Source organism: Hevea brasiliensis, chromosome 9, assembly GCF_030052815.1.
Source record: "Hevea brasiliensis isolate MT/VB/25A 57/8 chromosome 9, ASM3005281v1, whole genome shotgun sequence".
In the NCBI taxonomy this organism is placed as follows: Eukaryota; Viridiplantae; Streptophyta; class Magnoliopsida; order Malpighiales; family Euphorbiaceae; genus Hevea; species Hevea brasiliensis.
The window spans coordinates 13577075-13601991 of NC_079501.1; the positions used below are offsets into that span (position 1 = coordinate 13577075).

General features: G+C 35.3%; 3 protein-coding genes across 3 annotated transcripts; all 3 read right to left on the reverse strand.

The window, feature by feature from the left end:
* Window positions 1-16464: 16464 nt before the first annotated feature.
* On the reverse strand, window positions 16465-17418 carry LOC110652180 (copper transporter 6). The gene has a single exon (XM_021807725.2). The coding sequence runs from the start codon at window positions 17124-17126 to the stop codon at window positions 16653-16655; it is 474 nt and encodes a 157-aa protein (XP_021663417.1). The 5' UTR covers window positions 17127-17418; the 3' UTR covers window positions 16465-16652.
* A 1197-nt stretch (window positions 17419-18615) lies between these two features.
* LOC110640635 (17.5 kDa class I heat shock protein-like) lies at window positions 18616-19264 on the reverse strand. The gene has a single exon (XM_021792010.2). The coding sequence runs from the start codon at window positions 19157-19159 to the stop codon at window positions 18686-18688; it is 474 nt and encodes a 157-aa protein (XP_021647702.2). The 5' UTR covers window positions 19160-19264; the 3' UTR covers window positions 18616-18685.
* Window positions 19265-22060: 2796 nt separating this feature from the next.
* On the reverse strand, window positions 22061-23543 carry LOC110640630 (UDP-glucose iridoid glucosyltransferase-like). Its single transcript, XM_021792004.2, has 2 exons — window positions 23069-23543; window positions 22061-22935 (listed from the first exon to the last, which is right to left on the reverse strand). The coding sequence occupies exons 1-2, from the start codon at window positions 23541-23543 to the stop codon at window positions 22061-22063; spliced, it is 1350 nt and encodes a 449-aa protein (XP_021647696.1).
* Window positions 23544-24917: the final 1374 nt, after the last annotated feature.

The window sequence follows — 24917 nt, forward strand, 5'->3', positions numbered from 1 at the left end:
AAGAAGTGAATGAGAAGTCTGTCATCTTCATTAGAGGCGGACATGTTGGCAATATAGGTTGCCAGGTGGATGAGAGGATCTGAGTTCACGGTGTACTTGTCAAAATCCGGAACCTTGAAATTGGGTGGCACCACCACATCTGGCACCAGTCTTAGTGATGCCACATCCACGAGCCATACATATTCACCCTTCAATTGCTCTCAATCTTTCCTCTAGATGACAGTTTCTCATTTTTTTGACTTATTTTCTCCCCTCTGCGTGGAATACTCCCAGTTGGGAGATGAGGGTGAAGTGAATGGGAGGGATCACATTTGAGGGTATGGGTCGGTGTTTTGAGCAGTTGGGTAATGAGAGTAAGGCAGGTCATTATTTGTAATGCTTAGGATTAGCGGTGATTGTTGGGTCGGGATGGGAGGCGAAAGGTAAAAGAAGTTGAAGCTTGGTGAGGATCATTTGTTGGAGGTGGTGGAGGAGGTAATGGCAGGCTAGACTCTGCTGTCGGTTTATTCTGGGACATTTCTCTGATTAGTCTCATAAGTTCTGAGACCTGGTCTTTCAATTCGGAGACTTGCCCCTGTAGGTTCTGTACTTGTTTCTGATCTTCCATTATCTTCTTTGTCCGAGATCTTGTTAAGTACACTCGCTTGGGCTGAACCGTGTGCTTGGTCAGACTTGCTTTGTTTGAAGCAATATTGATTTCCTGTGAGGGGTAAAAAGAAAATTTTAAATGAACTTTGAATTTTGCAAAGAAACTAAAAGTCTGATGCGGGCCGAAGGATCTGATGGCATTTGAGAGCCAGGTTGAAATGCGTAAAGGACAATCGCGTCAACTTTATCATGGCATCGTCCGATAGTCTGACTGTGAATGACGGGATTGAATGCGCATTTATGATACCTGTCCATATAGCGCACTCAATTTTTCACATAACCCTAGCGAGGGAGTTCCTACGGGAGTCATATTATTCATTCACAAATTTACTAAACAATGATCCAAAAATCATTTCATTAACTGAATAATTTGTACACCATATTCTTTACATCGGCCTAGGCTCTGGGAGGTTCTTTATAATGAGATGACATTTTACGAGATACTCATATAACCTTTCTTCTTGCTTGGCAGGATCGAATGCTTCGGGGCATACTCGGATTCGGTAATAGTTCTTGTTTTCCTGTGCTATTGTTCTTTCGGTGATCAACATTCTCTTTCGATCCTTGATAGAGAAGCGACTTGTTTTTCTTTCTCTTTCCTTTCTTTAGCACACTCTTTCAAGATATCGTTGATGAGTAGTGCTTGTTCTTTTAATTCAAGCTTCTTCTTTTTGTTTTCTTGCTTATACTCTTCGATGAGTATTTCTTGGTATTTCATCTTTTCCTGAAGCTTACTATTCTGCACTTTTATTTCTTTGGCCTCAGCTTGAAGAGAGTCTTTTTCCTTTTCCCACTGCACCTCTTGCTTTTCGAACTCCATCCTTTCGGCTCTTGCCTCTTCCTTGAGTCTTCTCACCCTTCTCTTAAGTTTCTGCTGTTGGTCCTCCAATTGTTTCATTCGTTCTTGCAGCTGTGAGTTCTCGGTATTTGCCTTCTGTAGCGAGTCATCCCGGCAGTCATCAGCTTCTTCTAACAGGGCGCTTTGGCGAGGGTCACTGTCCTTGAATTCTACAGTAGAGTGTTCTCGGTCCCTGTCAGCTCTCCATTTAAGATAATCACCCAAGGCATTCGGGCCTTTTGGCGATCTCTCCATCAGAGTAATGTTTTCCCAAGACTTGCGAGCCATTTTCAACCCTTCCTCTTCCTTGAGCTCATGGTAGAAGTGACCTTGGTGGTATTCTTTGATGTTGATCACGGACTGTGTTGAGCCAAACTGCCTCATTACCAATGCCAGAGTGTAACTTGTATACCCGGTTACTCCGATTAGGGATACCGACTGATTACCTGTCTTGATCGAGCGGGTTGGCTTTGGCGTCCACGATTTCCTCAACGATAATCATGGCTATTGAAACTCAAAATCCGTTCCCACCACTGCTGTTCATTTTTCAGACTGATTACTAACCGGGTCATTCTCTCGATGGGAGGCTGGTCAAGGTACCAAGTCAACCCCTTCGTCTCCACGGGACACATGTGACTGATAATCCAGGTATAACGATTGAGAACAACACTTAAGGGACCCTTTGCCTGTTGTATGCGAGGTAAGGGTTAATAAAGTCTCCACAAGGATCGCCGGTATTGGATTGATCTGCTGCCTTTCTACAGTCCAGAACACTTCCACCGCATTGCAAGTTATGATTCCCAATGGTCCTGGGAACAAAATCAGGCCGTAGATTCCCAAGGCGAGTGCTACCGAAGCTTGATCCCACCGTTTCTCTCGGAGGCATTGATCTAACCATTTCTGGAGATATGTCCAATACCAACCATGCGTGTTTCCTTTGGTGGTTTCTTTTGACTTCAATTCTTCTGGGGGAGTACCCAACATATGTGCGGTCGTTTCAGTGCGCCTATGTTCGAGGTGTAGGTAGATCCGGTTCTGTAATGAGTAAGGAATCCCTAGCAATGCCTGATATTCTTCCATAGTGGGAACCGTATCAATGTCATTAAAAGAGAATACTCCGTACTTAGAATTCCAAACCGACAACATGGCTTTTAATGCCGGGATTTGGACCTTGACTTGCATTAAGGTTGCAATCCTTCCGTACTTCTCTTCAAATCGTACCTTGACCTGATCGAGCGACCTCCATCCATTAGACGGACCCTCGAGGTTGTTCATTACGACCTCTATTTTATCGGATCTAGTGAAGGTATTGAGCTAGCGTGTGCCTCGGAAACATCATTTTGCGAGTGCAGACCTATGAGTGATTTGGACCAAAGTTTAGCATCTTGAGCCTCTTACGATCGACTCGAGGATGCCATGATAAAAATGATGCCTATCCTTTACTGGACTCTTGGTTTGGTAATGCTGCGGGAAGATTCGTTAGTAAGACAAATTGGGGTAATTTTGAATCATCTTGTGAGGGTGACACGTACACATTTATCAAAGTAGGAAAATGTGTAGGTGTTCTAGTAGGATTCAAGATTACCCTAAAAAAAAATGAACAAAAGGAAATTAAAGCAGAATAGGGTAAGAGTAAGTATGCCCCTTTTGTCCTATAGTAGGGAAACTCCTAATACCGGGTGAGCGCTACCTATCTGGATAGTTCTATCTTATAAGGTAGTTTACTACGGCTTTCAACTATTGTGATAGTTTAGCTCAGGATCTAATTTTCTAAAAGCCACAGGTTCCCAAATTGCCCCTACTGTAAACAGTAGAGCCCCATTCTACCCCCATGATATTATCGGGAAAATTCCACGGGTATCACGGTGAATAGAACGAGTTTCAATTTGAGCAGAAGCCTTCACGGATACTAACGGGGTAAAACCCACGGGTACCGCTACATGACCCCCTCCTACTTTCCTAAAAGGGTAAGAAAGCCCGGGTTAGGACCATAGTGTGTGAGGACATCGTGTGAGTGTTCAGTGTGTGAAGGGACACCTTTACCTCTTCCCAATTCAGGGGGATTTTATTTTTCCATTTTTCCCCTTTTTGAAATGAAGAGCACTGTGGGAAATAGAACAGGCAAAACAAAATAGTTAGCAGCAATAATAATTAATGTATAAAACATCGCCGAATGAGCCCACCTAACTATAATTTGATCTAACAAAATTAAATCTACTTTTGGACCACTAGACCGGGGTTAAAATTACATCCCCAGCGGAGTCGCCAAGCTGTCGCAAAGGGATTTCACGGTCGCCTGGACGATCACTCACCGAAGTGGGAAAAGTGAGGAGTCGCCACCTTAGTTTTGAGGGAAACTAAAGAAAACCATTTGGGAAGATAAATTAAAAATGAAACCACTTCAAAACAGAGATTCTAGGTTCGGAATTAAGCGGGTGGGGAAGGTGTTAGGCACCCCACCTTGTCCCTTAATAAGGGTAAGTAGATTTAATTTTGCGTTCTTTATAAATTAGTTAGGAGGGCTTGAATGGGAATGTTAATCCTTTTGGCTAAAGGAACATTTGATTTCTCACTGAATTTGGATCACCCAGATGCACAAGTAAATGAGACCACCTTAGTGAATTGACGTTACGAATTTTTTAGTTCTGAGATTATTTTGCGTATGGGTTAAGATTTGGTGTGAGAATCGGATAAGAACTCTCCTCCGATCTCTTTTAAATTAAAATTTTGGGAGGGAGATCGGATAAGAACCCTCCTCCGATCTCCTCTAGACGTTTATTAAAATTTTTGAGTTGGGACCGGATAAGAACTCTCCTCCGATCTCTATTTAATGGTTATTTATTAAAACTTTGAGTGGAGACCGGATAAGAACCCTCCTCCGATCTCTATTTAATAGTTATTAAAATTTTGAGTTGAGACCAGATAAGAACTCTCCTCCGATCTCTATTTAATGGTTATTTATTAAAACCCTGAATGGAGACCGGATAAGAACCCTCCTCCGATCTCTATTTAATAGTTATTAAAATTTTGAGTTGAGACCAAATAAGAACTCTCCTCCGATCTCTTTTAAATTAACAGGAGCCCGAAAGGGACTTTTTTGATCTCCCGGATTTTAATTTCAGCTACATGACATAAGAGCCTAAAGCTAAGGATTCTGGCATTCGAAGATGCTGGGGATAAGGCTTCTCGATATCTTTTGGCTAGATGGGGAAAACTAGACTTGATTTACCGACCTTCCATGTATTCATTTTACCAATATCTATTAATGACCGATCTATTCTGTTTTGTTTATTTTGGTTTTATTCCACTTTATGACCTCTTTGTCGAATTCTTTGTTTCACGTCGACCTAATAGTTTGGCTATCTTCCTAACGTTATTCAGGTTCTTTCTTTTAAAGGGATCCTTAAGTTGCGATTACCTACGTCTTAGGACCATTTACACGCTACTAGGAGCTAGAAAAACTTGCATTGAAGCAGCGAAGATTAATAAAATAACGGACTAATCACTAAAGAGATAACTTGAGAGTAACATTCTTTTGGGTCCTTTTGCACAAAATGAACTTGGAGAAAATCACATACGTAAGAAGAACAAAGAAAGTGCGAAAAATTAATGTAAACACTTAGTAAAGCAGCAATATGAACTCTTACGTGAGGAGCCAAATCTCTTGAAATAGCTACGGGGTGGCAACTAGAGATAAGGCAGTGGGTGATTAGCTTTGAGAGGCGATGTTCATCGGGAAGTGAAGGGAGCTTAGCTAAAATATAATCGATTAAGATAAAAGCCGAGTGGAATGAAGTTTAGCTTAGGCAGTGGGAATGAAAGCAGAGATGATAAAGGGTGAAAGTGAGGTGTGACGGATAATGAACAAGCGGAAATGTAGAGTTCGGTGTTGAATCCTTTTCAAGAAACACTTCAGAAAACTAGTTTCAAAAGTTTTTCCAAACAACACTTCAAAGTAGCGGAATAACAAACTGAATGAAGTTTTGAGTTCTTAGTTATAATATGACCTCTCCTTTTTGTCCGTCCCCTGAACAGTTTTTTCATGCAGGTATTTATAGGAATCGGGTGCTCCCCATGAAGGGTCAGGATTTATTTGGAGGGAGATGGAGGGAGGGTCAAGATTTCGAAGGACATGATCGGATGTTCAGGAACTAAAGAGAATCAAAATGAATGGCTGAGATCTCTCTTCAGAATATTTGTCCTTTTCTTCTTTCGATCTAACGGTCCCAAATCTTCTTGTCCGGAACGATCTGAGGGCTAAGAGCGAAAGGCGCTGGTATTGTCGTCTTCTCTCTTGATCCAAGGGTTTCGGGTTTGTCCTTACAAGTGAGATCAATGGTGGAGATTGGGGTGTACAGGACTGTCATGACATACCCTGGCACCTGTCAGCATTGTGGGCGATTCTTAGGCGTGCGGTGGAGATCTCGTCTGCCACACTTTAACTACCTCGACTCTGATTCTGACGACGGTTATTGGGATTTGTCTTATTCTTTTTGCCTTCCGATCCCTCCTCTTTCTGATCTCTTTCACATGCTCTTTTCCGATCTTTCATGCTGGTCTCCTATCTTCCGATCTATTATTCCGATCTTTCCCTTCCTCAGTCGAGTCTGGTCAAAGCATTAATTGCCCCTCGATTCTCGAGCGTTAAGCCGTTTACGCTTCGACAATAAATGCTCATTTTCCCTATATATACCCCGTCGGCAGAGACATTTCCTTCATCGATTTTCCTCTCTTCCTTCTTACTTTTCTGTTCTGTTTGCTCGTGAAGTTCCGACTACAACTGTGGCTTTGATCTTTTTCCGATGGACTTTTTTACTCACCGACTGAAAATTTACGATCCCGGTGATCGAATGACCTTAACTGACGATGGTGAGAGAACTGGATTTGACCGATCTATATTGCGGACCTCGGTTGTACCGATCTCGAGTCGCTCAACTGAGTTCATTCGGCTTCTCATCACATTGGGTGTTCCGACAGCGGCTTTCCTCCACATTGGGTGTTCCGACAGCGCCTCGGTTCTGGTCGGTGACACCCCTTTAGATCAGTCACAATGTGACATTCCGATCCCTAGAGATCGCCCAAATGATGTATTTTGTTTTCAATGTAATCCGATCTCTAGAGATCACAGAAATGATGTGATCCAATTTTAATGTAATCCGATTCCTAGAGATCGCCCAAATGATGTAATCCGATCTTTTGAAAATAAAGACTTTATTTTGTCGATTATCATCTTATTATTTTTGCATTGATTATTTTTCGTTCTCTAATGTGATTATCCGATCTGGTTCTTTACCTGAATGACACTTAACTGATCCTTTATTCAAAATATTTAACTTATTATGCCGATCTCCAATTGATCGATCTCAGAACATTCGAATATTTGAGAGAAGTGTCAGAAAAGCTGTCGAGTCCCACCAATCGATGCGCTGCCTAGAACCTTGCGAGCATTAAATGCTCGGACTAGTATAAATAGGGGTGGAAGGGTTAGCCAGTTGTTCTCTCATTCCATTTTCAATCCCCTGCTCACAACTTCGAAGTTCTCTCGTTTTCTCAAGTTCTTCCGACCGATCGGACTCGTAAGGGCTTTGATCTTCTTTTTAGTTTAAGTTCTTTATTCCTTTTGAAAATGAGCGGTGCAGAGGTCGAGAGGCGAGCCCTCCTTCCATTCGGTTCTCATGGTCGTCCGATGAAGAAGAGGTAGTCGGGCCAAGCACGCAACGAGAACCCCTAGGGTCTCCGCTCGGCTGGGGCGGATCATACCATCAAGGCGTGCACTGTTTGAGGAGGAGACTCTCCTATAGATGAGCTACCGTCGGTTCTTCGAGTATCCGATCTGCAATCGTTTAGTCAAGAATACAACATTCGGCCTGATTCGTACGAGCTAATCAAGTGCCACGGCGATCTTCGTGTCGATCACTCCTTTGAAGAGAACGACATGGTTATGGTGTATGAGGAACAGTTAAAGGCCGGTCTTCGGTTCCCTCTAGATGACTTCTATAAGGAGGTCCTAAAACTTCACCGAGCGTGCATTGCTCAAATTCACCCTAACTCGTAGCGGATCTTGGTAGCCTTCCGAGGTCTATGCCGAGCTAAGGGAATCAGACCTACGGCTAAGGTGTTCGCCGAGCTGCACAGACTAACTCGCCGAAAGGATGACAAACCTTTGGTTCTTTCAGTGAAGCCTCATTGCGGGCTCTTTTTCGATCGCCCTCATCCCTTAAGAATTGGAAGAACCGTTTCTTCATTACGAGGAGCAAAGATCCGATTGCTTTGAGGACTTCCCCGTGTTTGGTGGTACCGGGGGCCTTTGCTTAGAAGCATATTACCTGAACGGGAGGAAAGCTTAATAGTGATGGATCTGAAGTGTCTGGCCACTCAAAAGTATTCTTGTTTGGATGCGGTGACTGCCGAGTTGCACCATTGGACCATTCAACTGCTCACCGGCCAAGACCGCGAACTTCCGCTCTCTGACCTCGGCATTGGTATTTTCTATATCTCAGCTCTCAGGACCTTAGCGATCTCACTGACCTTTTCTTTGTGCAGGTATGGCGGGTGGTGAGGGTTCTAGGAAGCGGAAGAAGGACAAAGAGATCTCCCGGAAAATAAAGGAGATGAAGCGTTCGGAAATGCTTCGAACACCTGGCCATGAACCTGGGGAAGTACAAGGGGACCCGCCTCAACCTTCGGATCTGCCGACCGCTGAAGCTGTCCGATCTCCTCCTAGATTAGAAGAGCAGCCTCCGGCCCTTCCAGTTGTTCCAAGCACAGAGAGGGGTCCTTCTCAATCTTAGGAGGACCTCTTCTCATGGCGCTCAAAAGCTAATCGAGTCCACGAAGAATAACCGACTGTTCGGGAGAACCCCGGTTTTGCCCAAGTCTTGGGGTTTTCCATCTTTCTTCGGGAGGATCGGGACAGGCTATCCTCGAACAGCCTTGGTGATATCTTGACTCAATCCATGAGCCTGAACGTTGAGTGCCTGGTGAATCAGACCATGGTTTGGGAAAAGGTTCAGCGCCTGGGTAAGGAGATCGGGAAGAAAAATTAGGAAGTGGCTTCCCTCCGATCCCAACTCTCATCCGTTCAAGATTATATATCTCAAGTTGAGGGGCGGGCGAAGTTTTATGAGGACAGGGTGGTGGCCGAATCTTGTTCGGTGAAAGGAATCGGGTTCTCGGAGAAGTCCAGGCGCTACAGGCCAACGAAGCTGCTCAGGTCGCCCAACTCATCGAAGAGCTTAAAGAGAAAGACGGGAAGCTTAAGGAGAAAGATGAAAAGATGGTGACGGGAATAGCCGGGGCCTATGTGAATGCTCACAAGGACCTCTTGGCCGAACTCCAGAAGCGTTACCCCTGGGAGGACGTCTCTTGTATGGCCGAGCTGGCTCCTGAGGGCGCCGATGAGGACAGTGAGGCGGACGCCGTGGGTGGGAGAGAGAGTGAGCAAAATGTAAATCAGGCTGGGGGTGACCCTCCAGCTGAATAGCTTGTACAAAAAATGAAATGAAATGGGCTCTCTTTTGTTCAATGAATGGATGTGATTGGAAAATCTCTGAATTGCCTTAGTATTTGATTGTATGAGCATAGCGAAACAAGAACTAAATGCAATTATTAATCTAAGTATAAGAGATCGGAAAGCACAATAAGCATGAGATCGGTGGGGAAGAAATGCTGAATGGGACTTGATTAAAATTGAAAATTTAACTAACACTTAAGATTGGAATCCTTATTAAACCGAACCAAAACCTTAACTCTTAAACTTTCGAAAGGGAGATCGGCAATAAAACTGGTAGGAAAAGATCTAGTGCCAGTTCATTTATCAGGAATATACTTGACGGGTCCTGAGTTTCGACAATGGGTTTGAGAGATCGGTGAGCGATAGACTGGTAAAGCTTTGGTGATCACGAGAACTTAACAATTTGATTTAATTCTTTGCGGGGAGAGATCGGAATTGTGACAGCCTATCAAAGAGGGATCGGAAATTGTGATTAGCTGTCCGAAGGAGGCTTAGTACCGGGGATCGGTTTCAAAGTTTTATTGATTTTGGGGATCGGCCAAAATATGGTGTCGACACCTACACTAGACGACTGGACTGGATAACGGGTAAACTGGCACTGGGTATCTAGTACCTCGGGCCGTCACACCATCGGTCACATATGCATCTCCCGGTGTAACAAGCGCTAACAAGTCAGAATATATCAGGCACAAGGCCAAATCTCAATGCAAGGTCAGAATGGCTAAAAGCCATAAAATCACGGCATGGCATATTGCCATGTGCAGTACTGCTAACTGAACTCTATTGGCATGCCAAACTATCCAAACCAATCTTGTTAGGTATACTAGGGCATTTGAAACTTTTAAATTCTTCAATTTATGAATTTCAATTTTTGGTGTCACTATTCACCTCATTGGTCAACAAAAATGTTGACTTTTGGATAGAAAATATGTACATTGACTTTGGCACTCCCAACATACCACATTTGGCATTCAAAACTTGTTGGCATTAAGCATTTATACCATTTCAAAGTTTAAACCAAGGGAAGCAGAATTTTCAGATTTTGAAGCCTGACTTTACTGTTTTATTGAGCACTGTTGCAGTGGGAATTTGAGTAAATGGTAAACATGAAAGTTGTTCCTTATTTTGTCTAGTTGAATTTCCTTTTTTGAATCACTCCATTTGGAGTTTTTTAGCTCCAGATATGGTCCAAAAACCACAGCTGGCCGGATTGCCAAAACTGCAGAGTTACCAAATCTACAGTAACATGAACAGTGACTGTGACTGCCATTTGGGTTAGGTTCTGGACATAATTTGGGGTAGGTTTCTTCATGAAAGTTGTTTGTCTATATCTTAACTTGTTGCTGTAAAAATTTCAGGTCAATTGACCATTTCTACAGTGAGTTATGGCCAAATGAACAGTTACTGTTCATTTGGTCATTTCTGCAGGTGCTGTTGCAGGGTATCCGGATTGGGGCCAACTTTTGGTCCTCTTGCTTTGGTCTTTTGGGCATGGTTTCTTCAGAAAAAATGTGCCATTATAAGCCTAGTTTCATTTCCAATTGGCCAAACACCAATTGGACCAACACAGCCAAAGTTATGACTGTCTAATTGGACTGGAATCTCAGTCACCATTGCTGCTGTCCCTAGGCAGCATAGTCATTCACTTTGCCATGCTATTTTTCAGTCCATATCATGGTCAACTTACCTAAAATGGTCACTAATTGACCATTAAAATGTTCTCTAACAATTTCCTAAGCCAAGTCACATTTTCACCCTCAAAACCCTAGTTTCTATTTCAATTTACCCATACACCTTAGTTAAGCACACTAATTCATTATCTATGTAGATATATAGCTTAAACATAATCTCTAATTCATTCTAAGTCCATTAAAACCATCAAAAACACTCCATCATTGTTCCTTCCTTAGAGCTGCCGAAATTCAAGGCATGCATAAACATAAATTTCATTCATTTAAGTTACAAATTCTTACTCACTTTAAGGCTTTAACATGGAATAAAGGAGATTTAAGTATATATGTGCACTAACCTTGTTGTGTGCCAATCCAAGCTTGAAAAAAACTTCTTTATTTTCACTTCAAGTATTGCACAAATTGTGATGACCAATTTTTGTGAAAGGAAGATGGGGTTTTATGGTGGGATGAAGGGAGAAATCAAGCTTACAAGGAGGCTTTCATGGAGGTTGAGAGAGTTGAGGGAGAGGGCTGCGAAATTTGGAGAAGAAGAGCAGAAAATTTGTTTAATTTTTAACTCATTTCTTTACTTTTTAAGTGGTTTAAGAGTGCTTGTTAAAGTGTGATTGGTGGAGGCCTTTTTGATGACATCATTATGATGTCATAATTCAAGTTTTCATTCAATTTCTTTTCTTTTCTTTTCTACTAACTTTAAATTAGTTTTTCATCAACATTAATTCATATTTTATGTCATAATAATTATTTACTCAACTGGACAAGTCGGCCAAAAATCACCTCTGAAGGCGAAATGACCAAAATGCCCTCCGTTTGGCTTAACGGGTTAAAATTGTCTGTACCGATTGAAAAATTTTTCTAAATATTTTCTTGGCATTCTAATGCCATAGAGACCTCAATAACCCTTCTCTGGAGTCCCAAAAATTATTTTATAATTTTTCCTCCGGGTCTAGGGCTCCTAGTTGCGAGAACCGCAACTTCCCTCTGGGTTACCCATCGCTAGGGCACCGGCTCGTTTAACTTGATTGTATTTTATTTCTAAAATTTTTACTAAATTTTTCTTATTAATATTTGAGTTGATTTTGGTCCCTCACTTAAGTTTAAATATTTTTCCGGACGTTCTAACTGTCCGGACTGACACCGGTCACCGGAATAGTAGAATGTACGGATTGTTACCGGGAGGGTGTTACATGTATTGCATATTATTATACTCATTATAAAAACTCTACTTTAATTTTTTTTTTATGTAATTTTTATTTTTTTATATTTTATATAATATTATCATATTATTATAATTATTTAAATTAAAATATTAATTTTAATATATTTTAATTAATTATATAAATAAAACATTTATCAATTTAAAAATTATTTTTTTATTAATTATATTTTTATAAAAATTACGTGTTATATTATCAACATATAATATTAACTTAATTATAAACTTAAATTAAATATAATAAAAATAATAATAATAAGTTTCAAAATATAAATAAATGAAAATGTTCAAAAACTAACATAAATTAATAATAAAAGCAAATTAGCTTATTAAATTTAATTTATTTAAACTCCATTATTTTACTTTTTTTAATTTATTTGCATATATTTTATTTTAATTTTTTAAAATTATATATTTAGATTAATGTAAAAAATTATTTTTAAAATTAAAAAATAAAATAATTTTTATTAGTTTAGTGCATTATCATTATAAAATTTTATTTTTATTATATTGATAATTTAAAATTTTATATTGTCATGTTATTTAATACAAAAAATTTAAAATTTATTTAATATATTACTTATTTAATATATTTAACAAATATTTTTATTTTTTAAATTATAAATTATATTATACATATTATAAATACATTATTAATTAAAATATAAATATAAATTTAAGCATGCATTTTTAATTAAATTGAACTTAAAAGTATTATATATATATATATATACACACACACATATGTTTGGCTGTTGCATTATAAATCAATGGATACACGATAAAATAAATTTAATCCAATTTGATTCGATTTTTACAATATATTTTTTATTTCAATTCTTATTAATTTTTTCTTGTTTCATTTAGAAGAATAAGGACCATAAACACTATTATTTTCAATACTAAAAAAAATAAAAAAATTTCGTTGAAATAAAAAAATTTTAGATGGAAATTAACTTAAAAAATAATATGAAACTAATAAAATATTTTTAAATATATATAATAAATAATTAATTATAAAAATAAATTTAAAAATTTAAATATTAATAAAGTATTTTACTTAATATTTTAATATTTTAAAATTATATATTTTATTTTCTTATTTTAGTTAATTACTTCTTGTAAAATTTTTTATTTAATTGAAGTTAAGTATAAATAAGATTAATAATTTTAAAATTATATTAACTCTAAAATTAAGATATTTAAATTTATATAAGTTTTAAAATTAATTTAAATAATAAAAATATAATTTTAATTAATTTTAAGAGTGGAAGGTAATTTAGACAAAATCAATATTCTTCCCTTGTTAATACATTTATATATAATATAAATATATATAATTGCATCACTATCAACACTTAATGATAAAATAATAATTTTATTTAAAAATATAAAATATTTAAAATTTCATTTTAAAAATAAAATTAATTTTATTAGATAACACCTAATTGAGTAAAAATTTCATTTTAATTTTTTTAATTATAAATTTAATTATTAGTATTAAATAATGTTTGACTTGATAATTTTATTTTAATAATTATTGATATTAGATTAAAACAACATATTTGCCCAAAAATAAGGTAATAAAATTTTTCATAGGAATGCCTATTTTTATTTATGTCTCTTATCATTCAGCGGCGGGTCAATAATATTAATGTTTAAAATTTTAATAAAATATAATAAATATTTAACATAATTAATTGAAAATTTTCATATTAATAAAAATTCAGTATGATTTTAAAAATACAAAATATAAAAAATAAATATTAAACTATATTATTAAAACAAATAAAAACTAATTTGCGCAATACAACTAGTTGACTTTAAATTTAAAGAAAAAATTATTTAATAACAAAAGTAACTAAAGAATTTCGTTGATGAAAGTTTAATAATAATAGTTATGAAAATCAATTTTTTTTGCTTAAATCCTCTTTTTACTAAGTCATGAAAATGTTAAAATCTCTCCAGAATAATGAATTTCTTATCGGAATGGGCTCAACGAAGTAGCTTCAGTGTCAGTGCTCACCATTTGTGTTTTAAGTGTAGATATATATGGCATCATGATTTTAATTTCATTAAAAATAACATCACCATTCAATAAGAAGGGAAAAAATCAATGATTCATTAGGTTAGTGAGTGATTAATAATGAGGTAGGCTTACGAAAAATCTCATGTTCGAATTTGAAGATTATAAATGTATTATTTGATTCGGAGTCTTACACAACTCGTTATCTGATTTTCATAAATTTTAAGCTATTATAAGAGTTTAAAAGATGATTAATCTGATTGTACAATACACTTTCTAATGACCAAAAAAAAAAAAACGGACAAACTGATTTGACAGGGGCAAGTTGCAGTGAAATTGAAGCAGAAATGTTAACAGGGAAAATAACAGGTGCTGGAGCGAAGACCCGGCCAACTTGTAATATACGTGTAACTGGGGATTGGAACCAAACCAAAGAACACGTAATAGGCTTTTATTATAGGTTATGGACTGGATGTATAGGGCAAAGTAAATTACAAAGAAGTGGTTGATCTTGATCTACAGTTTTGACACGGCTAAACATTAATCATAAATGGGTCCACTTCCAGTTGGAACCAATATATATATTTTTTTTTTGAGGTTTTCGTTTCAGATGGGTGGGAATTCGGTTGACAAAGATTCTAATATGCATGTCTCTATTGAAATGGAAAGATGCTGATGTGTATATCAGCTACTAATTTGCTCAGATTCCATTTGGGAAACTTCAACGTGGATTCTTATCTTGTACTTGGAATTTGTTGAAAGCTGGGACTCGTTCCTCTGATTCTAAGCTTCTGCGTCTTCTTTCTTCAGTGTAGAGTCCCAAAGAAATTTGGGCACTTGGGGGGAGGGGGGGGCCGCATTTGTTGCCATCAGCAAGCTGTATTGAAAGATACACCTTTATCTTTCATTGGAATATTGCTTCCATACGTTTCCATTGAAATCCAATGTTGCAATTTGCAAGGACACCTCTTTCGTCCTACCTTCCTGTGAAACTCTCTTTTCAGTTATAACTTAAAACGGTCAAAGAAAAACACAATAATAATAATAATAATAATAATAATATGTTTTGGATTTCAAAATAATTGGGCCGAGTGATCAATCAGGATAAACCCAAAACTACTTGGGCCTTGCAAAGGCATCGTCACAGAATATTTAAGTAATGGGCATAATTGCAATGAGGCCTACCAACATGAACAAAAAATTAGTTTTAACAAGGATCTCTTAGATAATTTCAGGGATTTTGAAATATAATAGTCACGAAAGTACATATATTCATTTTGTACTTTATATTAGGAATTATTATTGCAGTACAAAATACTATGAAATTTTGTTTCTATATTTGCTAATAAATCTGTTCACAGTTTTGAGATTCATAATATGTTAATATAGTAAAAATTAATTTCCCATTAAATAAATTAATTTTTTTGGGTATTGCCTTAAAAGGTTAATGATTATTTGGAGGAAAATTTAAAAAGAAGAGCTCACGTATTGGTGACCATTTTTGGATATCTGTGATTTCTATTCAACTAGACATTTATTATTTGCAATAAGTTTATTTCTATGCATGGTATTTTCTGTTTTTGTAAACTGTGCCTCCTAATTTTACCTAATAATTCAATTTTGTATACGTTGATGACCAATATGTTTTTCTTTTAGAATTAAGAAAAATAAAATGGGAAATTTTAAATAGAAGAAAATTTCCAAGAAACAAAGATGTAGGAAAAAAAAAAAATATATATGTAATGTAGAAAGTTCATTATTGAGTGATTGACGAGTTCCAGGCAATTGCACAAGTTTGAGAAATTTTCATCCTTTCCATGATGACTAGCGTTTACATGGTCCGTCAACTGAGCACTCATTTTCACTTTGTGATTGGCATTAATTTCCAGTGGAATCCTTCATATCTAGATGAGGACTATTATTACTTGGCTATGCATTTATTTCCCTCGGAAAATTCAGTCTCTCTGCTGTTGCCCTCATCTTTAACCATTTTCAGAGCCACACACGTGACCACACGGTTAGACTGGGTCAATATCCGGTTAGATTTTTGAACCGAATGTTCAGATTAAATTTAAAATCAGCCTTAATTAACAGTTTCAGACCTTAAATCAGATCAGAACCAGAATTAGAGAAGGCCCTCCACCCTTGAATAGGGTCTGAAACTAATCCGATTTTAAAACTTATTTTATTTTTTTCTTGAATTTATATCAATTTTCTATTTGACTATTTTTAATTTTTATATTAAAAATTAAATTATTTAATTTTTAATAATATCTAAAAATTTATTATAGTTTAATAATATTCAAGGTCGAAACGAAACTATTCCTAAATCGTTTTAAACCAAAATCAAACTAAATCGTAAGACTAACCGTGCTGGCGATTTCGGCCTGGAACGGCCCGCGGCCACGTCCACAACAAACAAAACAAGTTTCTGGATTATGCTTCCGCTTCTGCTTAACCACACAAATATCATCCTCTTGATCAGGAGAAACTAATTGGGTTTAAAATAAATCTATGAACGCAATTATCAACTGATAAAAACAAAAAAATTTAGGCTTAATTAGATAAAATTTCACAAGTAAATAACTTGTACACTTCAATCCAACACTATTCTTCATATTCAATTCTACATATAATTATTCTTTCAAGCCATGTAAACGCAATTGGAGAATCTGCAAATCCAAACCCAAGAACCAGACACTGTCTTCCTCGGACAAGATTCAACAACTCATTAGAGGAAGATCAGAGGTTTTTACAGGCGGTGGCGATTTCTTGAAAACCCTACTCCCAAAAAACAAGAACCCAAGAGTATGACCTGCCACAGCCACCAAGAAAACACCACCATTGAAGGACATAACAGCCAACATGACCAGGTAGGCCAAACCAATCCTCAGAGCGTGCAAGAAAGTCTGGATTAAACCGGCAGCTAGGTGGGTAGAATCAGGCTTAATCAATTGGCAATGAGAGAGCCACTCGACAAAAAAAGCAAAGAAAAAAACAGATATGAGGGCCAAAACATACATTCCAGTTCTAGTGCCAGGCCAGCCATCGAAGAGAATTTCAGCATTCTTACCCCAGAAGAAGGTCATATGCATCATCATCTTGTGGTGGGGACGCATCATCATCCCTCCAGTGCTGTTGGTATTGTTCATGGTTGGACCCATCCCTCCCATACCATGATTACCATGATCCATCTCTCTCTAGTACTGTTAACGTGTGTTTCTTGTTCTGCGAGGGTGGACGGCGATGGTGGTGAAGGAGGTGGAAAAGGTGCATACAAAGGGCAGTATCTACTTATGATACATATAAAGAGAGAGGGTGTTGTGAACTTGTATTGAAATATGATCGTACAATAAATTAAGGGTTTAGAGGCTGGAAAAGTGTACTGCATAAGAGGAGAGGTTATTTTCCTCTGTGATGCAATGTATACACTCAATGTGCAACGGATTTAATTTATGCATTAATAAGAATTAAAACACATATTAAAGTGCCAACCTAACTATTCAGCATTTGAATTAACCTTCATAATTTAATAACAAAAATTATTAATTTCTCAATATATATTTTTTTAATTCTCTACATTAAATTAGCAACTTAAAACATGTCTTATTTAATTAAAAAAAAAAAGAGTGAGGATGGAGAGAGTGAATTTCGCAGAAACCGATTCACACAAATTGGGTTGCAACCCAATTATTGGTACATTTATACCCATCATTTTTGTGTGATTTGTGGGTTTTTTTTTTGGTTAGATTGTGATTTGTGGGTTTACTTATATAATCTTACGATTTATAATCATTAAAATGTAAAATTTTTATTTTAAATAATCAAATTAAATTAAAAATAATTATACATTTAAAATTTTACTATTTAATTATCAATATCATTATATTTTTTTAACATATTTTTAGGTTTTTAAAATTTTTAAATATAGTAACAATTATTATTTTTGCTACTTTATAATTTTTTATATTATTCTTTGAAAAGCTTTTGTTATATTTCAATAAATATAATTTAGTTTCTATATATTGTTTATTAAATATTTATATTATTTATATTTACATCTTTTCAAAAATAAAAATTTAAAATTATACTTTCATATATATATATATATATATATAGTTTAATTTTAATTATTTTTATATTAATAATGTGGTTACAAAATATTTTATTTAAAATTAAAATTATTTAAATATAAAATTTAATAATACAATAATTTTTTTTTTATAATTTTTAATACAAATATGATTATATATTTTTAAAAAATATATTTTTAGTAAGTCGTAAAATCTTACTATTATACATCTAATTTTACGGTTTTATAACCATTTCATTGATTTTAGATTAAAAAAGCGTGAATATTTATTACCAAATTTCTATCTTACTGTAACAAATTAAACATGAATTAAAAATTGCTTTACAAATTATCATAATAATTTAGTTGAATTTTGTTAACAGCTGTTATATATTATAATGACTATTAAAACTATAATTTTATAAAAAAAATATATTATTATATTTTAATTATTCACTTTATATGTTATATAATTAGAATTATTTTTATATATATAAATTTACGATGATTTTAGTATTAAAAATAATTTAAAATAACGATGATTTTATTATTAATATATGCATTTGTTACATCACATGCTGGTCTCGAAATGGAACAGAAGTACACTGGAAGAAAGAACAAACACCAATTTTCTTTGGCTCTTTAAATACATACGCCTGAACTTTACAAGAATGAATAAACTCAACCAGAGATTTCAATACACTTGACGTCAGGTTTCTTGACTTCCCTCTTAGGAACTGTCACAGTCAGAACCCCATTCTCCATTGAAGCCTTCACCTGATCCATCTTTACATTTTCCGGCAGCCTCAACCTCCTCAAGAACTTACCCCTGCTACGCTCCACCCGGTGCCACGTATCATTCTTATCTTCCTTCTCCACATTCCTCTCTCCGCTGATTTGAAGCACTCTGTCATCTTCAATCTCGACCTTCACTTCCTCCTTTTTAAGCCCAGGAAGATCAGCCTCCAAGACATGAGCGTTGGGAGTCTCTTTCCAGTCTATGCGAGTGTTAACAAAAGCAGAGTTATCACCACAGATTATTGAAGAGGAAGAGGGAAATTGGGAGTTTTTGGATGGATCCCACAGGTCGAAGGAAGAGAAGGGGTCAAAAACGCTATTTCGCGAGTTAGTAAAAAAGCTTGGAATCATCGCCATTTTCTTTCTGTAGAAAGTATAAAGGAATAGAAATTGATGGGTTTGGTTAAATACTGAGAAAGTAGCTGTGAATTGCAGATTGCTGTCGATGCTGCAATGAAGGAGGGGTGGGCTTGGTATTTAAGCAAGGAGAAGAGGTATCCGGAACTTTCTGGGGCCATCTTCTAGGCCCTTGTCTGGAAATGTCTGGTAAAGTCCATAATCTTCAAAGCCTTAAACTAAAGATCTGAAGTTGGGCTTTTCTTGTAATTCTTGAAGCTAGAAACTCTGTCTTGAAATGGGTTTGTTTGGGCTGAGCCATTAACGTGATTACAGAGAATGGGACGCAAAAGCCAGCTGCAGCTTCTCATCCTTCATTCCTCTTGTTCAAGGTCTAGTATTTGGGTCATTAATTCAATCAAACAATTAATATTTTAATTAATGAATTAATAAAATATAATTAAATTTCACATATATTTATATATATATATATAAAATATTAAATAATATTATAAAAATAAAAATAAAAATATAATATATTTATTTTTATAAATTAGTTAAGAATTTTTTAAAAAATTACAGTGTAAGAAATAGTAAGTAAAATTTATGTATTATAAAAATAAAATTAGTTTTAAAAATTTTATATATGCCAATTTTTTTCAATTGCAACTTCAAAGATTCAGTTAAATTCAATTAAGTTTTGCCTCATTAACCTCCTTGAGTTGACCTCCGATTTTGCTTCATCAAGTTTATCCGACTTTCATTGGCTCTTATCATCATTTATGGGTCTTCTTTGACTTGTGAGATACTCTGAGATTGTTATAGTTATTGGAAAACCTTTTGGTTTTATAGCTTTGACCTTGGTTGGTTCCTTTATACTTCATCTAGCTCTATCTTCCCCAAGGTATTCGGCCTGTTCTTGTTTGTCGACGGTGAAGTTGCTTCTTCTTCAACTAAGATCACTTGTTGGCGAGTCGAGTGCAAGATCTCTAGGGTTTCTTGCATGGACATACGGCTAGGGCTGAGCAGAATTCGGTTCAAACTGAAAAATCGAACCGAATCGAGTCAATTTGGTTCAATCGGTTCGCTTTTAAAATTAAATCGGTTCGGTTCGGTTTTAATTTATAAAAATTTCGGTTATTTCAGTTCGGTTCGATTTTGAAGATAAAAAATCGATTAAACCGAACCGAATCGAATAGTGATTTATATAGTTAAATCGAACCGAATTGATTTTTGAATTAATTTATTTTTATGAAAAATTTATGAATTATATTTAATTTTATATATATTAATTGTTTAATTTCATTGATTAATGGTTATTAGGTTCAAACCAAAGTTAAAATTAGACCAAATAACTTGAAAATCAAATCTAAATTAAAAAATCAATCAAAAATCAAACCGATCGATTTAAATCGAATCGAACCGAAATAAAGCGATTCGATTCAATTCAATTTTTCATCAATTTCGATTCGATTCGATTTCTAAAATTGACTATTCGATTTTTATAATTTAATTTGATTCGGTTCTATTTGATTCGATTTAAATCGATTGCTCACCCCTACATACGGCCTCTCCTAAACTATTTTGGGTTGAACTATTGTGGGTATTTATTTGTAGACTAAGACGTCCAATTGTGGGCTTACTTGTGGATTTTTATTTTTATTAACTAGCTTATGGATGATTTTTCTCTTTGTAATTATTGAATCTTTATTGCACTAGTTGTTTGCATTGTGTCTAAAGCGTTTTTTATCGAATGAACTATATCTTCCATAAAAAAAAAATGTTGCTTATTGCCAATTTATTTATTATATTTTTTCATTTATATCTTTTTAATTATTTAATTTTTATTTTTTAATATATAATATGTTTAAGTCGTTATTACATCAATAATTTAATAGTAAAATAGCTATCAAGAGCAAATCCTGACAATCTATCCCTTCAATAATTCCCACGGTGCAGTGCGAGTCCTTTCCTCAGGATCACTTCGCAAGCAATTGCTTTGCTCAAGTTGTGGTGAAATTAGGGGAGTATATTGTCTTTTCCACTATTATTTGTACACTTATTTAGTCTTTTTACAGCTTTCGTCATCTCTCTTTCCTGATTATTATGTGCATAGGATATTTTACGAAGATTGGAATGGCATTGTTAAGAACAATGATAGAGGGAGCAGAGAGAAAGAATCTGGGGGAGAGAATAAAGAGAGAGAGAGAAAGGAAAACAGATCCATAGGGAAAGAAAAGAAAAATAATTTTTGTAAATTTAGTTAAAAGAATTAAAAATTATACGTTTATAAGATTTCTTTTTTTTTTTTATAGAAGATGAAGAGTGAAAATATTTATCAACTGAATTTTATGTATTTAATAATTAAATCAAACTTCATAAAATTAATTTAATAAAAAAATTAATTTATAAACAAAACACATTATAGAGACTATACCATTCAAGCTTAAAAAATGGAGACTAACCCGTTAACTATGTCAAATTATAAAAGTTATTTTATAATTTATTTTTTAAAGTAAAAGGAAATCATTCACATTTAACACAAAATTATCATCTTTTACATTGCCACGAGAATAAAAGTTTTAATAATTAAATTAACTCCACAAATATATTTACTATAAAATTAATTAAACAAATAATTCAATCATTGATAAAACTCACAAACACTAAATTATATATATATATATATATATATATATATATATATATATATATATATATTCTCACAGTTCACTGTTAGCGGCTTTACAAATAAACGCTGCTCTTCACTGATGATGCCAACTCTCAGCTTTTTAAACTTTACATAACATCATAAATCCAATCGATTTTTATTTTGATTAATTCATCATACTGCAATTGGGTACGAAGTTCAATTTGCTTATTTATCACTCTAATATGGCACGGTAGATAGAATTTAGGCTGCTAAGATGATATAAACTCCACTAGCTTATTCAGGGAATTGTAGGAAGAACCACCTTTCTTGAAACAGGCTTCCAACTTTTCCTTCAAATCCTCAGCCCTCTTCCTCATTTCCTCCCCATCTTCATCTATCATTAATCTTCTCACAGATTTCTCTATCTCGTTTCGCTCCAACTGGTTCTCTAGTTGCAATCCTATTCTCCAAACATGGCTCACGAACCTTGCAGTTACCAATTGATCTGCGAAACATGGTCTGCATATCATAGGAACCCCCTCAGATATAGTCTCCAAGGTCGAATTCCAACCACAATGGGTCCAAAATCCTCCCACTGAAGGATGTGCCAACACTTGCCTCTGTGGTGCCCATTTCACGATGCAACCTCTTTCTCCAACAGCTTCCATGAAACCCTCCGGCAATGATTCGATCCACTCTGAACCCACTATTGAACCAGGCCTAATCACCCACAGGAAAGGCTGCTTGCTATTGGCAAGACCCCATGCCATTTCTGCCAATTCTTTCTCATCAGTGCAAGCCATACTTCCCAAACTTATGTAAAGAACTGAGTTAGGATCTTGCTTGTCAAGCCATTCAATGCAGCTAGTATCCTCTTTTAACAGACTGCTGGAACAAGCTGGTGCAAATTTGTGCATAGGGCCCACAGTGAAGATTGGAATAGGGAATTGTTTTAGCTGCTGCTCGGCCAGTAGCGATTCTTCAAGGCAATCCATGGTATTCCAAATGACAGCTGAAGATGTTTTTACATCGCACATATGAGCCAGCAGCTGATAGAAATTCTCTGGTGTTCCAAAATTGCAAATCGGTAGATCCTTGAACCTTAAGGTGCGAAATTCAGGTACTGGGTCCTGTGACATAGCATCTACGTCCAGATTCTGTTAGAATGCTAATGATAAGAAGACATTACCAGGACATTAAAAATGCTTTGACGTGGTACTCTGCTAGACAAAAGAAATAATGCATAAAAATTTCCATGCATATATATATATATATACCTGGAAAGGGGATGTAACCTTCTTCCTTGAGTTGGAGAATGGCCAGTCGAGAAAGAAGGCTGGCTGCACTGCTAGTGCGCAATACAATGCTTGGAATACTGAGATTAGTAGCCACCTCTTCTGAAAAGTACATGAGGTCATCATATATGATGCAAGCAATCTCATCATGAGACTCTTGCTGTAGCATCATCCGAAGCAAGCATTCCTGAAAGGGTATTTTGCACCTTTCATTCAATGCCAAAATGATATCCACCAAATTTCCAGAGGCAAAATCATGTTTGGATAAGCCCTCTTGGACAAACTGGAAATCAAATTCAGGGTGTTTGGAGGGATTAGGAGAATTAAATTGAGGGTGAACAATGGTAATAAAAAATCCCTTGGAGTACAGGATGGTCCCAAGCTGAAGCATTGGATTAATATGGCCTTGGAATGGGCATGGGACTAGCACCACTCTGCGGCATCTCTTGGGCTCCATCTGCCTACCTTTTTTTTTTTTTTTTTTTCTCTCTTTAACAGTATCTCATGCAGATATTGAGAGTTGTAGTTTGCTCTCTAGCATCTTCACGGGTATAAATACAAGAGCACACACCCATTTGTGCACATAAAATATATTATTTGATCAGCGCAAATAATGTAATGGCTGCGTTCTCTCATATATATTATGCGTCAACATGGCTTTTCCTATTAAATTCCAACCTTTTTTTATTTAAAGATATAAAAATAACGCTAATTATGAGTATTTTAATTATTTTAAAAATTATATACATTAAAAGAATTTTGAATTTGAACATGAAATTTATCACTTTTTTTATCGATAGATAGAATATATGCACACACGAGTTAGTATAAAAAATTGATGTATGACTCGCACACATACACTTTGTTAAAATTATCATGAAAATTTATCACTTTTATTAGAAAAAAGGAAGATAAGTATTTTTCATTTACCATCTTATTGAATTTCCATTGAATAAATTAAAAAAAACATATATGGAGTAACTTTCTATTTCAAAAATTAAATAGGTGGCTTATAGAATTTATTAATTTTACAATTAATTCATATATAGGGTCAACTTTCTTGCAACTTGCCACAATTTCCTTGTAGAATTTAACAAGTTATAATTTAGTGTAACTTGCCATAATAATGATTATTAAAATAATGTCTCCTTTTCTTTCGGAAATTGTACAGCTCATGAACAAACATAATTTCCTTATACGGTGAACTTTCTTTCCTTGCTTGTCCAGATAGTACCTAATACCCTTATGTTTAAAGTATTAATTAATATTTAATACCGCTTAGTTTAGTTCATAAATATGCCTTAATTAGTAGGGATTAAATGCCAGCTATGATCTTACTTACCATAAACATATACGTTTATGGCGGCACTATGAGATGCTTTGAGAGGAACAGCTCTGGTCTTTCTTCGGAGGACATCACATGGCCGGAGAATTTAATATCCAGTACGTCCACTTGACGTTTAATTTGATACAACAACAAAATTATTACTGAATTAGCTAATCGATCGGAATATACCCTTTTCCTAATTATACCCACAAGGAGCAGAATCTCCAGTTAATACTTTGAATTTTTTGCATGCAAAATCATCAGTTTCGCAAATGCTTATCTTATTGAGTATGGTAGAATCTAATTAGGTTTATAGAACAAATAAATTTGTTTATTTTTTGCAAATATTTTAGTCCTGTTCTGAATCATTTGTCTTTGGCCTCATATCACAAACAAATATACTTCAGATCTATTTAATTCATATTAAATTTGCTTTTTTAATTTTATTAAAGATAAATTATTTATACTAAAATTAGAAAATTTGTAAGGTAAAAAAAATATATT